Source organism: Elephantulus edwardii, unplaced genomic scaffold, assembly GCF_000299155.1.
Source record: "Elephantulus edwardii isolate Elephantulus edwardi_28Jun2011 unplaced genomic scaffold, EleEdw1.0 scaffold00026, whole genome shotgun sequence".
Taxonomy (NCBI): domain Eukaryota; kingdom Metazoa; phylum Chordata; class Mammalia; order Macroscelidea; family Macroscelididae; genus Elephantulus; species Elephantulus edwardii.
The window spans coordinates 3,436,058-3,452,011 of NW_006399776.1; the positions used below are offsets into that span (position 1 = coordinate 3,436,058).

At 41.6% G+C, this 15,954-nt stretch overlaps 1 protein-coding gene across 1 annotated transcript in view; it reads left to right on the top strand.

The window, feature by feature from the left end:
* The first annotated feature begins 956 nt into the window (after positions 1 to 956).
* The window catches only part of EPB42 (erythrocyte membrane protein band 4.2), a 33,557-nt gene continuing 18,559 nt past the window's right edge, over positions 957 to 15,954 (top strand). The window contains exons 1-4 of the mRNA XM_006882966.1: positions 957 to 966; positions 8,699 to 8,884; positions 9,496 to 9,729; positions 14,647 to 14,765. Of these exons, the coding sequence (XP_006883028.1) occupies positions 957 to 966; positions 8,699 to 8,884; positions 9,496 to 9,729; positions 14,647 to 14,765 (549 nt within the window). The remainder of the gene's footprint in view (positions 967 to 8,698; positions 8,885 to 9,495; positions 9,730 to 14,646; positions 14,766 to 15,954) is intronic.

A 15,954-nucleotide genomic window follows, 5' to 3' on the forward strand; every position in this document is an offset into this window, starting at 1 on the left:
GCGATGGGTATAGGTACGCCAAATATACACATGCAAATACAGCTTAGCCTGACCTAGTTTCAGAAGCCTAAGCAAAAGTGGGCACTTAGAAGGCCAAAGAGGGCAAGCCATGAACTCTTAGCCTTGTCTATGCAATGAATAAACCAAGGAAAATATGAAAGACATAGGTTCTGAGTTTCAAGATGGTTACAAATCTTTGGCAGTGTATTCCAGACCAGGTGTTGTTGTTGTTGTTGAATGCCGTCGAGTCGTAGACGACTCATAGCGACCCTATGAACGAACAGCCTGAGCACTGTTCATACATAGAGTTTCCAGACCAGGTAGACTTGGAATACCCAGGGCTCTGGTTTTTGCTTTTAAGGCATTTAATTTTCTTTAAAAAAATTGCCTCCTAATCTGTTTCACCCAGGCAGAGCCCTGGACATATATATTCTCTTTTTATATGATTAAAGCAGTTCATGAGTTTCCTGCAACATGTAGCTCATAGTTTGCTTAGGACCTGAAATTTGGAGTTGGATAGGCCTCATATTTGTAGTATCAAGCCTTCTAGGGTCTTAAAATGTTTCTTAGATAACATCTCTGAGGCTCTCTCAGACCACTGAAATAACAGATGTGGAAGTTTCTCCTGAACTTCTACAAGTAGATCTTCCCCACTGCAGGCTCTACTCCAGACCTGATAGTCATACCTCTGCCTGGGCCTCCTGGCACAAGAGATAAAATTAAAATGTGTTACTCCCAGCAGCTGGTCAAGAAGATACCAGAGTAAAGGTAGTAGGAAAGAAGAAACTTGTCACAGAGTTCGCAAATTTGGAAGGAAATCCCGCCATTTGAAGATTCTTAAACCAATAAAAGTACTTTCATCATTTTCTGTCAGGAATACAACTGCAAAGAGGATCTGAGAATCAACAATTCAAAACAAGCATCTCCTGTGGTCAAGCAGATAACAGACTGTAGCCATGGGACAGGGTGAGCCAAATCAGCTCTCCACTGGGCTATCATTTGAACTCTTCATCATTATGTTTTCATTGAAGGAAGGAGCGAGGTGGTTGAGGATGATAGTTAATTGGTGCTGGTGATGGTGATGGCAGTGAATGGGTGTTGGTAGTAATGGAGATGGAGGTGTGACTGTGCTGTGGACAATAGTGTTTGGGTGCTGGTGGCAGTGGTGATAATGGTGTTGTGACTGTGGTGTGGAGTTTTGTGAGTGGGTGCTGGTGGTTACGGAGATGGAGATGTGACTGGTGTGAAGGGATAGTGAGTGATGGTGGTGGAGTGATGGTGGTACGACTACGGAATGGGACATTTTAAGTGTTTACCGATGGTGGCAGTTATGATTTTTGGCTATTGTGTGGAGATGGCAGTAGGTGGATCTAGGTGGTGGTGGGATAGTTTGGGAGTGGTTAAATGGGTGCTGGTGATAATATGTGGCTATTATTATTAGCATTGAAATGCTAGTAAAAGAATTCTTGGTTGTAAATTTGTAGTTGCTAATGAGAAAGTGATGGTGGTCCCATAGATTTGTGCTATTAACCCAGGACCATCAAAAGACAGAGGTCATGAAAATCAGAACTTCCTTAAGAAAAATTAAATATTATCATCTGGCCTGTGAAATTGCCTCCCCTATTCATGTCCTGGGGAGATTATGGAGTTGATGGGAAGCAACTGTAGTTCTGCTACAGAAACTATCTGGGAAGATAGTTCGGTGTGTAATAATTGACTGTGAGATCAAAACCTAAGAGAAAGACTCTGGGAAAATTCAATCAACTCCTTCATATCTTGAAAAGATAGGAGTAGATCCAAACAAAATTAAAATGTCTTCAGTCAGAGGGACACATTTAAAACATCACCAGACAACACTCCAGGGCATCAAATCCTTTCTAGGGAGACAGCCAGGACACTCTTCCCAATCAGATACTATTCACAGTTAGCTCTGTGGTCATGGTGTGTTAGATCTGGATTGTGTCAGCTTGTCCAGACTTATAAAAGCACTTGTTAAATTTTCAGGAATCTTGCACACCAGTCCTTAAACATAGCCATTAACATTTAGGTTGTACAAACCTACAAGTAAAGAAATGATGTTAAAAATAAAGTTAATAAATACTCAAGATCCAGCACTTCCTAATTATTAAAATGTGTCTTTAAGCTTTTGAAGTTGTTTATAACTATTATATCTGCAGGTGGAAAAACTATATAATGGTGTGCTAGTCCACATCTTTTTACAACAATATATTCAGTAACGTAATATAATATCAGCAGCTTGAAATTGGCCATAGTGGAAGTATTTACACCACAGATATTGATAAATACTACAAATAAAAGACTACCTGGTCATGCACCCCACTCTCAATCTGGTTCTTAAGTATTTAAGGGTATTTTATGAGGCAGTGTTGAGGTATTATGAAAAACAGAGAAATGGAAGTATGGAACTGATGTTTCATCAAAGAAACAGCAGAACATTCTTGAAGTTTCTGCATTAACGTGACCATTTTCATGTGATTTTGTGACACATGTGGCACATTCAAGAGAATGTTACAGCCTCAGGACAAAATTGAAGAAATGGAAACAACCCAAGTGCCCACCAACAAACAAATGGATAGACAAACTATGGTACATTCACACAATGGAATATTACACAGCATTGAAAACCAGTGGGCTCATAAAACATTACACGACATGGATGAGCTGGGAAGATATTATGTTGAGTGAAATATCTCAGTCACAAAAGGACAAATACTGCATAATACCACTGTTACAAAAGAGGACTGACAAGGGAGGTTGGGAATGAACAATAAAAGAGTGGATGAATCTACAACCAGGAGAAGATAAAATAGATGAGTGGGACCTTCTAAGAATCAAATCCCTATGCACATCCAAAAACTTCTCCAACAGGGTAAAAAGGGAAGCCACAGACTGGGAAAAAGTGTTTGGTAATGACATGTCAGATAAGGGACTTATATCTAGAATTTATAAAATACTTGAGCACCTCAACAAGATAAAGGTAAATAATCCAGTAGAAAATGGGCACAGGATATGAATAGACACTTCACCAAAGAAGACATTCAGATGGCCAACAAGCACATGAAGAAATGTTCAAAATCCCTAGCTCTAAGAGAGATGCACATCAAAACAACTAAGAGATATCATCTCACCCCAGTCAGAATAGCAAAATTTAACAGAACAGCAAGCAACAAATGCTGGCAAGGTTGTGGAGAAACTGGAACCCTTATTTGCTGTTGGTGGGAATGTAAAATGGTGCAACCACTGTGGAAGGCAGTATGGCGCTTTCTCAAAAAGTTGCAAATAGAGATACCATTTGACCCAGCAATTCCACTACTGGGAATATATCCCAAAGAGACCATAACTGACATCCAAGCAGATATATGCACACCCATGTTTATTGCAGCTCTGTTCACAATAGCAAGGAGTTGGAAACAACCCAGGTGCCCATCAACAAACGAATGGATAGAGAAGCTGTGGTATATTCACACAATGGAATACTATGCTGCATTGAAAAACAAGGAACTCATTCAATATTATTCAAAATGGGTGAGCCTGGAGGACATTATGCTGAGTGAAATATCTCAGTCACAAAAGGACAAATATTGCATGGTGCCACTGCTGTAAAATGGGACTGATATCAGGGTGGGGGTAAGACTGAGAAAAACTGGATAAATTGTGTATACTGCACTGAAACAGATGAGGGACTGAATAACTTAAAAACGATGTATGATAGGGTATTATGGTTATCACAAGAGTTCACAATTAAGGTTGCATAGTGGAATGTACTTGGGACGGTGGGAGGGGTGCAGGGGGATTGTGTACCAGGGAGGGAGTCTTTCTTTTACTTTTGAAAGAGAGGAGCGAACTGGGGGGTGGGGGAAGAGGGCTGGGCGGGGAGAGAAGTGCAGCAATGAATGAATGGAAATCCAAATTCTCTGTAAATGTTCATTAAAATTATTAAAATAAAATAAAATAAAAAGAGTGGATGAATAGTGAACACTGAATTGGAACAGATGAAAGGAATGTAAGATTGTTGTTGTTATGTTCAGTCGAGTTGCTTGCGACTCATAGCGATTCTATGTACAACAGCCCTAAACCCTGCTCTATCCTTTGCCAGCCTCACTGTCTCCGACTCTCCCACCATCTCAATCTCTCCTGCGCTGCCCCTCCACTCTCTCAAATATGATGTCCCTCTCCAAGGACCAGTCCCTCCTTGCAACATGCCCAAAGTATGCAAGCCGAAGCTTCAAAATCCTTGACTCCAAGGAGCATTCTAGCTTCACCCTCTCCAGGACAAACCTGTTTGTTTTCCTAGCAGTCCATAGTATATTCAACACTCTTCTCCAGCACCACAGCTCAAAGACATCAATTCTCCATCTATCATCTGTAGTCACTGTCCAACTTTCTGATGCATAGCACGTAGTTGCGAAGACTATAACCCAGATCAGGTGCACCTTAGACTCCAGCCTGACGACATTGCTCTTCAGTATGCTTGAGAGGTCCCTCACAGCTGACTTTCCCAATGCAATTCATTTCTTCATTTCCTGGCTGCTGGAGTGTTGACTGTGGAGTCAAGCAAACAAAAACTGTTAATTATCTCAATCTCTTCACCATCTATACTGGTGCTGCCAATTGGCCCAATGGTGAGAATCTTTGTTTTCATGATGTTGAGCTTCAATCTGTATTGAAGGCTGCAGTCCTTAACCTTCTGCAGGTCCTCCTCAGTTTTAGCAAGCAGGGTTGTGTCATCTGTAGAACACAGGTTGTTGATGACTCTTCCACCAATCCTGATGCCACATTCCTCCTCATACAGCCCAGCACCTCGGATGATCTGTTCTGCATACAGATTGAAAAGGTATGGAGACAGAATACATGCCTGGCGGACCCCCTTCTTGATTTTTAACCATACAGGGTCTCCCTGCTCTGTTCTGATGACTGCCTCTTGGTCCATGTATAGGTTTCACATTAGCACAATAAAATGTTCTGGGATTCCCATTCTTTTCAGAATCATCCATAACTTCTTGTGATCCACACAGTGAAAAGCCTTTGCATAGTCAATGTAGTACAAATAGACATTCCTCTGGTATTCTCTACTTTCTGCCAAGATCCATCTAACATTAGCTACAATGTCCCTAGTACAACGCCCTCTTCTAAATCCAGCCTGTACATCTGGAAATTCTCTGTTGACATATCGCTCCAATCACTTTTGGATAATTTTCAGCAGAATCTTGCTTCCATGTGATATTAATGATATTGTTCAATAATTTCAGCATTTTCTTGGGTCACCTTTCTTTGGAATGGGAACAAATAGCAATCTTTTCCAGTCATTTGGCTAGCTGGTTGTCCTCGAGATTTCCTGGCACAACTTAGTGAGCACATCCAGGGCAGCGTCTGTTTGTTGAAATATGTCAATGGTATGCTCTCAACTCCTGGAGCCAGTTCTTTCAGAACAACTTGAACTTCTGATTAGGCATCATATATATGACAACAATCTGGAACAAAAGGTGTAATGCAAAGTGGACTTGGGGAGGGAGGAGAGAAGGGAAAGGAAGGAAATGTGCAACAATGAAAGAATGGATGGATGAATGGATGGATGGATGGATGGATGGATGGATGAAAACCCAACCTTCCTGCAAACTTTCTTTAATATCACAATACATTTTTTTTAAAAAAAAACAAACCCAAATTGAAGAGCAGAGATAGGAGTCAAGAGATCTAATTAAAAGGACCAGAGGCAAGCATAGAGAAAGAAAACTCAGATTCCAAAGATAAAGAGATGTTAGGGTTCATGGCAAGGTTCTGGTCATCACAGACACAGGTTTGAGGCCTGAGTGATACATTTGAGATATAGATTCTCCTCACGCTCTCTCAAGATTCTTCCATTCTTTGAGCAAGGACTGATTGTTGTCTGTTATATATCGTAGAGGTGGAGCCGACCCTCTGGTGCATTTTTAGAGGCAGTTAATTGCACAGGATTGTTCTTGCAGAGAAGCTGGTGGTCTCAAGCCATGTGCCATTGGGACTGCAGCGCAGCTCCTTGCCACTAGGCCACCAGATTAGACATCTATATTCTAGGTACTGCTGAGGCTGGGGATGCAGATATGGTACCTCTATGAGACGCACCACAGAGAGGTAATCAGATAATTTTTAAAGTGGGACAGTGCTGGAAAGATTGGAACAGAATTCTGTGGGAGCTGAGAGGACAGGCTTTGCCTGGAGCAGTTGTGAATGATTCATAGGTGAGCTGAATTAATGTTCACTCATCCTGTAGAAAAGAGCTCTAGCAGTTTACTGGGTGAGAAGTTTCTCTGACAACCTAAAGACAGATGGTTCAAATCCACCAGACGTGGGAAAACGATGAACAGTCACCTCCTGTGTGATTTACAACCTCTGGAAACCTGCTAGCTGGTCAGCTATGAATCATTTCCAAATTAACAGCACATAACAACAGCAACAACAACAACAACAACAAAGCTGGGGTTCTTATGAAGGCGAAGAGGAGAACAGCAGAATGTGAGGAATTTTTGCAATATTGCCTTGTGCTTGAACAGTCTGATTAGCAGTCACATGCCAGATTTTTTGGTCTGATCGTACTGATACTCCATATGTTGTGGAGCCGTTGACACTATCCAGGTTAGGGGAAGCATATCATTTACTATCATTCAACTTTATTTTCTGTTTTGACATTTTAATCAAAGTTTACCAAAAACTTGGATTTCCATTCATTCATTGTTAGACATTTTCTTCCCTACGTTCCCCGCCCCCAGGCTTGCTTTTCTGTAAAAACATTCTTTCATTGTTACATAATTTCCTCCCTGTGTCTCATCCCCCAGTCCATTTTGCTATTCACCTCTTATTCTGGACTATTGTCATACAATTAATACTTAATCATGTATTTCTTTTAGACAGTTCTTTCCCTCACCCATTTAAGTGCAGTGTTCATTATTTATCCCCTCTTTTTTTCTTGTTTCCCCCAAACCTCCACTTTAGTCCTGTTTTACAACAGTGGCATTATGCAGGATTTGTCCTTTTGTGACTGAGATACTTCAAACAGCATAATGTCCTCCAGGGTCACCCATTTTGTATATTTTATGAGTTCCTTGGTTTTCAGTGCTGCGTAGTATTCCATTGTGTGAATATACCAGAGCTTCTTTGCCCATTCATTTGTTGATGGGCATTTGGGTTACTTCCATCTCTTTGCTATTGGGAACAACACAGCAATAAACATGGGTATGAATATATCTGTTTCAATGGCTGCTTTGTTTTCTCTAGGGTATATTCCCAGTAGTGCAATTGCTAAATCAAATAATATTTCTATTTCCAAATTTTTGAGAAAGCGTCATACTGCCTCCAGAGTGGCTACACCATTTAACACTCCCACCAACAGTGAATAAGGGTTCTAGTTTCTCCACAACCTCTCCAACATTTGTTGTTTGCTGCTCTGTTGAACTTTGCTATTGTTACTGGTGTGAGATGATATTTCATAGTTGCTTTGACTTGCATCTTTCTTAGAGCTAGGGATTTTTGAACAGTTCTTCATGTGTTTGTTCATCATCTGAATGTCTTCTTTGGTGAAGTGTCTGTTCATATCCTTGTGCACATTTTGTGACTGGCTTATTTTAACATTCAACTTTTGAAGGAAAATTACTGAATAAGAAAGAGCAAGAATAAAGTAGTTTTAAGTGGAGAGTTAGCTCCTGGACGTAACTGGCAGGAGTGAATGGGATCAGGTGAATAAAGAAGTTGTCAATTGCCTTCAAGTTGAGCATGACTCATAGCGACCCCGTGAACAAAAGGCCTAAAACCCCTCTACAACCATCAACATTTGTCACAGTTCATAGAGTTTCTGGAGGCATGTTATTTAGGCAGTGGAGGTTAGCCATAAATTGCTGGTACAAACAGGAAAAGGCAGGAAAAGAAGAGGCTTTTTGGTTTGTTTGGGCTTTTTTTTAAAAAAAAAGTTTACAGAAATTTTGTGTTGTTAAGAAAGTTAACATCATCAATAATACCACTAAGTTAAGAGAAAGTTTTAAAGTTCTTGTCGCTGTAAAGTATTAAAAACACTAGTTTTGCATTATCATAGGGTATTTCAAAAGGTCCATTTTCTATCATTTTATTCTTTGGCTGCTTTCTTATCTGTCACACAGGAGGCTTGGACTCAGTGATTTTAAAAACCAGCTCTAACATTTTTCTCATTGCATTATAAGAACAATGAACAAAATTCTGGATATTAGTCCTTGCTTTTATACTCAGACCAGAAAAGAGGTCAATCATGAAAACAATCATTTGTCTTATTAATAATTACACAAAAATAATAACAGTCTAATGTAATTGCATTTAATGCGTGTCAGGGCAAGTTTTCATTATTACATATAAGATCTCCATGAGTTGTGGTCAATCCAACAGCAACTAATAACAATTATGTCTGGGACGGCACTAAGTGTATTATACGCATTATGTCATGTAATTCTTTTAACACCTTGCTGGGAGAGATAATTACTCTAAGGAAGAAGAAATTGAAGCTCTGAATGGTAAAGTGTTTGACTGAGATTGCATAGTTGGTGAGTAACTGAACCTTAAGTAAGGCCTCGAACCTTATTTAGAACCTAGAACCTTATTTAATCTCTAGCTCTAAAGTGATGCCTTTTATTTACATAATCACATTTACTCTGTCTCCCTGATTTCTTCTCCTTACCAGCACTGGCTATCAAGAGCTGTGATTTACAAGCAGCAAGAAATAATGAAGAGCACCACACCAAGGCCATCAGCTCAAAGAAACTAATCTTAAGGAGAGGACAGTCCTTCACCATCACCCTGCACTTTCGTGCTCCAGTCCACTCTTTTATATCTACCCTGAAGAAGGTAGCCCTCATTGCACAAACTGGTAAGTGAGGCTGCTTAGATCCCCTTCAGCAGCAATACTGGAGGTTCTCCTGAGAGACCAAAGGGCAAATGGCCCACACTGCAGTTGGACCTGAGGAAGCCCCACCCACCTGGCAAGGTTGTTATGAGGGTGCCTGAGATAACGTGCACAAAGAGTGACTTTTTATGACTCAGAAATTGCTCAGCAACGTACCATAAATGGGCCCCTTTTCAATGCAACTATATACAAATCCTAGAAAAGCCTGAATAGCATCTAATCTAGGTTAGTTATAATAACTCATTGCTACTACATATGGAGTCTATATAATATGTAAGATTTTGGGTCGCAGGCTTTACATGCAATATCTTATTTAACCCTCATATCACCTATATTAAGCAGATACTATAATTATTTGACCAAATTTCTGGATTCTGAACCTTTTATAGATATAGGTCCATGGATGTGGAGAACTTGTGTTCTTATCTATCCCATTTCATGCTTCCATAGGTATATTCCTGGATGCTCTTTCTAGACAAATTAATTTTATCTCTTCCAGTTTTATACCACCCTGATTTTATTACTCTAAGTTGTGGCTAAGGGGCCAAATGACAGATTCATCACTGTTTTTGCAGGAGAGCAGCCTTCTCAGAGCAATAAGACCCAAGTCATATTTCCCGTCTCTAGTAAGAGGGACCAAAAGTCGTGGTATGCAGCAGTAGAGGAGAGAGATGCCACATCCTGGACCTTATCTGTGATAACACCTGCAGATGCCATCATTGGTCACTACTCACTCCTGCTTCAGGTCTCCGGCAGGACACAACACACCCTGGGACACTTCACACTGCTCTTTAACCCCTGGTGTAAAGGTGAGTTTGCACTTAAGCCAGTCTGAACTGCAAAGGGAACTTAAGGACTCAGAGCTAACATGCATTGCTAGCAGGGAGGAGCTGCTCCAGTCCTTCTTAAACACTGATGTCTTCTCCCTGGATAGGTGGGTTCTCAGACCCAGAGACTTGTCTTGCTGTTACTAGTGGAAGAAGTAATCTGGACATCCACTGATAACAAAATCGCATCCTATCATTAAACCTTGGTGATGGCTCAGTTTCTTTGGGTCACAGAAATAGTAACTCTAAGGAAAGGGACTTATTATAACATTACAGGGACAAAAAGTGGACAGCTCTTTAGAAAGGAAGGAGGGATGAATTTTGTCTCTCTCTGGATTCGCCTAATCTGTCACAAGGTGAATTTAGACTTTGTGAGATCTGAAGCTTATGTAATTTTGGAAGCTGCTCTTTAAGAAAAAGAATATAAAAATTTCTTTTCTAAGGTTTCTGCTAGGGAGCTCTGGTGGCCTAGTGGCAAGAAGCTATGCTGCAATTCTGAAGGCACGCAGTTTGAGGCCACCAGCTGCTCCAATGGAGAAAGATAGGTAATCCCTTCCTGTATGACTAACTATCTCTCAAAACCTGCTGGAGGGTCAGCTATGGATCGGTTCTGACTCTACAGTACACAACAACAACAAGGTTTCTCCCAACAGTTCAGTAGTAGAAGTTTCACTTTTCACAAAGGAAAACCCACTCATTGCTGTTGAGTGATCTTTACAGGACAGGATGGCATAGGGTTTGACCCTGTAGGATAAAGTAGAATTGCTCTATAGAATTTCCAACGCTATAAATCTTTACTAAAGCAGACTGATGCATCTTCCCTCCAGCAGAGGTGCTCTTGAGTTTGAAATCCTGAACTTTTCATGTAGTAATTGAATGCTTAACCATAGCACCACTCGAGCTCCTGCGGTAGGGCTGACCTGAGTCCATTGCCCAGCGAATATGCACTGTGTGTGGCTGACCCATCAGTAGGTGGGGACTTCCGTGTTGCTGTGCTGCTGAACAGGTTTCAGCTGAGCTTCTAGACTCAGAGCAATTATAAAGAAAGGGCTGGTGAACTTCTGAAAATCAGCCAGGGAAAGTTCTATGGATCACAATTGTCTGATCACAAAAGATCATGGAGATGGGGCAGAACTGGACAGGATTTTGTTTTGTTGTGCATGGTGTCACCATGAGTCAGGGCTGCTCAATGGTGGCCAACCATTATAAGAAGATCAACAATAGGTTTAGTCCCAGGGTCTGTGAGGCCTGTGTCCATGAGAGGCCCTCAAAGTGCAGCTTCATCAGCTTCAAAGAAAAGCCTCTCTAATTCTGTCTTCCTGTTCAACTGAATAAAAAAAGAGCATGAGCCACCTGGAGATGGCCATATCTGACCTTTATTAACTCTACAAAGTGAAACTATGCCCGTCAACAATACAAAACCAATTCCTGTGAGGTCATGTGTGTCTCCCACATTCTCCTACCTCTTTCTACTCATCGCTTACCAATCTTCACTGCTTTACTAGGTCCAGGATCTGATATGATAGATAGTTCACAGGCTACACAGAACCATTATTAGGGAAGTCAACGGCTATGATTCAGGTTAGTATCAAAACACAACCACTCTGTCAGGACAGCTTCCGAAATGTTCTCTCAAGCATCTCAGCCTTGAGGCACACGGCTTTAGGCCTGTGTTACCAAGCTTTCAGTCCTGGCCCTCTCCTCTTCCCGACTCCAAGTCCTCCAACAAACTTGAGCAAAGGCTCTTAGCTCTGGTTCCCTGGGTGGGTGGGGAGTAGTCCCAAGGCCAGATACTTTGTATCATGTCAGACCTCTGGTCCTCTGCTGCTGCTTCTATAAATCTAGCTGGCGCAAGAATATCTGGCCCTGAAGAGTGCTCATGCATGCCTGTGTCTTCCTTGCTGGTGATGAGGCTCTCGAATCTGCCATAGTCAGCTCAGTTTAGTAGTGAGACTAGCCAATCCCCTTGTGGATACGTTAACACACCCTATTCACATATTTCCACCCATTCACATGGCAAAGTCAAATTCAATACTGTATTTGAACAGATGAAGGAAAGAACTGTTAAAAAGGGATATATTATTAGGCATTATTTGTTTGACAACAGGCCAGAATATGAGGCGCATATCGAAGTGAACTGGGGAGGTTTGGTGGAGAAGGAAGGAAACTATGCAACAATGAGTTATTTTTGTAAGTAAACTGGGAGTGGGGGGGATAGAGAGGAAAATGCACAACAACGAATGAATGAAAATCTAACTTTTCTTTAAACATCTGTTAAAATCACAATTAAAAAACCCCAACAACAAATAAAGTAAAATCCATAAGGAAAATTCTCATGATATAATGAAAATAAGGGTCCTTTTCCAATTTCTAGTTCTCTCTTTCTATGTACCTCAGTACTGTGTATTCTGCCTCTCTATTGCTCTTATCTAGAATGGGGTTCTCCAATTGTCTGTCTCCTTCAGATGGCCCTCCCTGTCTTCAATTCTGGTCCTTCTTTCTTGCTCCAGGGTCTAGGCAGGTGAAATAAAATAGGTGAATACTGATGTCTATTTGCAGAGACCATGGTGGCTCAGTGGTAGAATTTTCACCTTTCATCCGGGAGACCTAGGTCAATGCACCTTATGCACAAACCACCCCCGTCTGTCACTGGATGCTTGTGTGTTGCTGTGATGCTGAACAGGTTTTAGTGACACTTGCATTCTATGATGAATGGAAAGTCCTAGGGATCTGAAAATTAGCCAAGGAAAGCCTATGGATCACAGTAGCCCAATCCACAACCAGTCATGGAGATGGTACAGGACAGTGCAGCGGTGTGTTCTATTGTGCACGGTGGTGTCATGAATAGGGACCAACTCAAGAGCAACTAAGAAAAAAAAAGAGAAAAAAAAAAAAGCAACTAAGAGTAACAATGTTGGATCCCCTGGCTCCATGTGGATAAATGTGAATTCAGGACCCCTTAACAATGGAGAGACACCGTGGCACTCTGCATACTGACAGAAAGACCTTAAAGCCCTTTTTCTCACAAGCAGAGGCTTTCATGTACCTGCCTGACTAATTCTGAGCCTACTCCCAGTACTTCCAGCCACAGTAAAGACAGTTCTAAGACAGTGTTCAAAACCAGGTGTCCTGCCCTTGGCTCGACTTGTATGGACCTGCTGAGGAAAGGCATCTCTACAGAGAGGGTGTGTGGAGATGTCTGCTGGGCAGGGCTGAGTTGTTGACACTGCTTATTTATGAGGCAATTAAGAGATTTTTCAAGGATTATCTGGCATCTCGGTCCCATTTCAGCATCGTTGGTGAAGGGTATTCCTAGATTCAAAAGGAAAATGTATACAACACAATCAGGGCCCCATTCATAAGCCAGGAACTTGATGAAAAAGGGTTGCATTCTGATGACAGGAAGAAGGTACTGTATCTGAACTCTAATAATGCACTTCTCAGAGCCCTGGGTCAATGTCACATGTGGGTTAAATGTGACTTCCAAACAAGTGATGTTGATTTCACTCCTTAGAGAGGGCTCTTCTGGAAGGAGAGAGCAGTTAAAAGGTTCCTTGGGCACACAGATGTGATAGTGAACTGACTTCATAGACAGGGCACAGGATGGAGAGTGAGGGTAGATGGTTCCTTGGGCATGTGGGCCTGTGTGTTTAGGCCTAAGATTTTTCATTTATACTATTTTGACCTTCTGCTTGTATTGTAACTTATTTTAACTTCCTAGAGAGCTCTGTTGGCTTAGTGTTAAAGAGCTGCACTGCCAATGCAAAGGTGGTTGTTGATGTTATTGTGGGCCATTGAGTTGAAACCAACCCATAGATAACCTTCCAGGGGTCTTCAGAAGCAGTAAATTGCACAGGACGAGATTTCCCATCCTTCTCCCACGGAGCCACTGGTAGATCAGAACCGTGTGCCTTTGGGACTGCAGCACCTTCCAGAACTCCCTAACACAAAAATATGCACTTTAAATCCATCAGCTGCTCCATGAGAGAAAGATGGCCAGGAGTAAGATAAGCAACCTCCTCTCTCCCCTACCCCATGAAATGTATTATGTCTGAAAAACCTCTGGAGGGTCAGCTATGAGTCGGTTCTGACATCAGGTAAGGAGTGAGTGAATACCCTCTTCATGAAGTGCCTAGAGGGACTACAGAAAGATGCAGCCAGCAGTTACCTTCGATAGTGTGGGAATCCTTTTCTCTTTCTAGTCCTCAGGAACCAGTCTAAATTTTCCTCACTACAACCATTCACCAGGCATAGAGTTCCCTCCTGGAAACAGCTCTCTGATTCCTAGAGTGGGGAATGTCCTCCTAAAGCCTCTGTCTTCCTCATGATACCTAGTCAACCCTTGGATAAGGAAAGCAGGAGAGGATAGGCTGAGGGAGTAATGGATCCAGGCTAAAAGCATTGCTTTGGCTTCTGCTTAATCCAGCTCTAGTACTCCCACTAATCCTATCTTACCAACGGCTCCTTTTCCCTTCTGTCCTCTTTGCCAATCTTTGTAAGATCGTCTTTTCCAAAAACAATCTTTTGGAGTTGCAAATTCAACTTGTAGGAAAGACAATATGCTCCTGAGCTTTTGCCACATTCTGTCCACCTCACAACACTCGGTCTGTAAATATCTTAGGAACAGCTAGGATTCTGAATTTGACATTTTTCTGTCTGACCATGAAGGTCATACTTTGGTTGACCCAGGAACTCTGACCACTATCACCTCTGTGCCAGTGACATGGTGGGGTCCCATGTGCCCCAGAATGAGCTCTGCCTCATTGTTCATTAGGTTCAAAGTCAAAGGGAGGCCTACAGCCAAACCTGGCCTGCTGATGGACAGAGAGTGCAAAGATCTGGATATGAAGGGCAGACTTAGTACCCTAATGGTGCTTATCCCACCCTACTTCTTACCAGAGGATGCTGTGTTCCTGGAGAATGAAGCTCAACGCAAGGAGTACTTGTTGAACCAGAATGGCCTTATCTACCTGGGCACGGCTGACTGCATCGAGACAAAGCCTTGGGACTTTGGCCAGGTACTAGAGCCTTCTGGTGAGGAACAGAACAGGATAGAGGTTGTCCTATAATCTTCAGGCTAGAGTTGATAGTTTTATCAGTCACTGGTTCCAAAGCCATTCTTTAAGCTAATTTCATCTAGTGGTACCTCCCTTTCCTCAGGCCACAATCATCCTCAATGATTATTAGAGTTAGCATCCCCAAAACCAAGGCATATAACACTTCTGTTAGAACCTTATTGTCTGCAGGATGGAAGCAAAACCCTGGGTTGTCATACAACGGCCCTTCACAACCAAGACTCTGGATTTCTTCCCCGTAAAGCCACCCCATGCTTTAGTTCCTCCTCATTCCCTAATTTTACAGCCTGAGTTTCCCCTCTACATTTTCAAGGAAAAGGGAACATTTTCTGAAGAACATTCTTGTGTTTTCTGTTTTGTATTGATATTGCTAATAGAATCTTAGCCACCTCTTTATATTCTCAGTAATACATACATAGTGCTGCTAACAGAAGAAATATCACAGTGGATGACTTTGAAATATCAAAAGTGGATGACTTTACAGACATAAATTTGTTTTCTCAAGTTTAAGAGGCTGTGGTTGTGGTTGTTAAGTGTCAGCATGTCAGCTCTGACTCATAGTGACTCTATGAATGACAGATCTGAAACTTGCCCTATCTTCCACTAACCTCATGATCTTTTGTGACAGTTTGGAAGTCTAAATTTAGAGAACTAGTCCTAGGAGAAGGTGCTATCTGTCCATTTGGGAAACCCTTATTTCATTCAGCTTCTCTTCATTGGTTCCTGGTGATCTCCACAAGGCATCAAACATTCTCCTTTTGTGTTTTTTTGCTTCCATTTCCAAAAGCAGATCTTTTAATGGATTCAAAGTGCTTTTGTAATCACTGTCATAAATAAGGGTCATGTTGCACAACAACCAAGTCTGATCCTGTGGTATTTGGACTTGAGTAGGAAAAATGACTCACAGGATGGTGTACATTCCGTGATTTGTTTACCACAAATACCTTTTTAAAAACACCAAAGACATCTTTACATATGGATCTTACCTAAGGGACTTCACAAGAATCAGACTGACAACTTCTGTACAAAGAATCATGGGAGAATTTCATTATTAGCATTCAAAACCAGGCAAAGCATCTACTGTGGAACAAACTATCAATTACTTATATGCAACTTTAAATTGAAGCTGAAG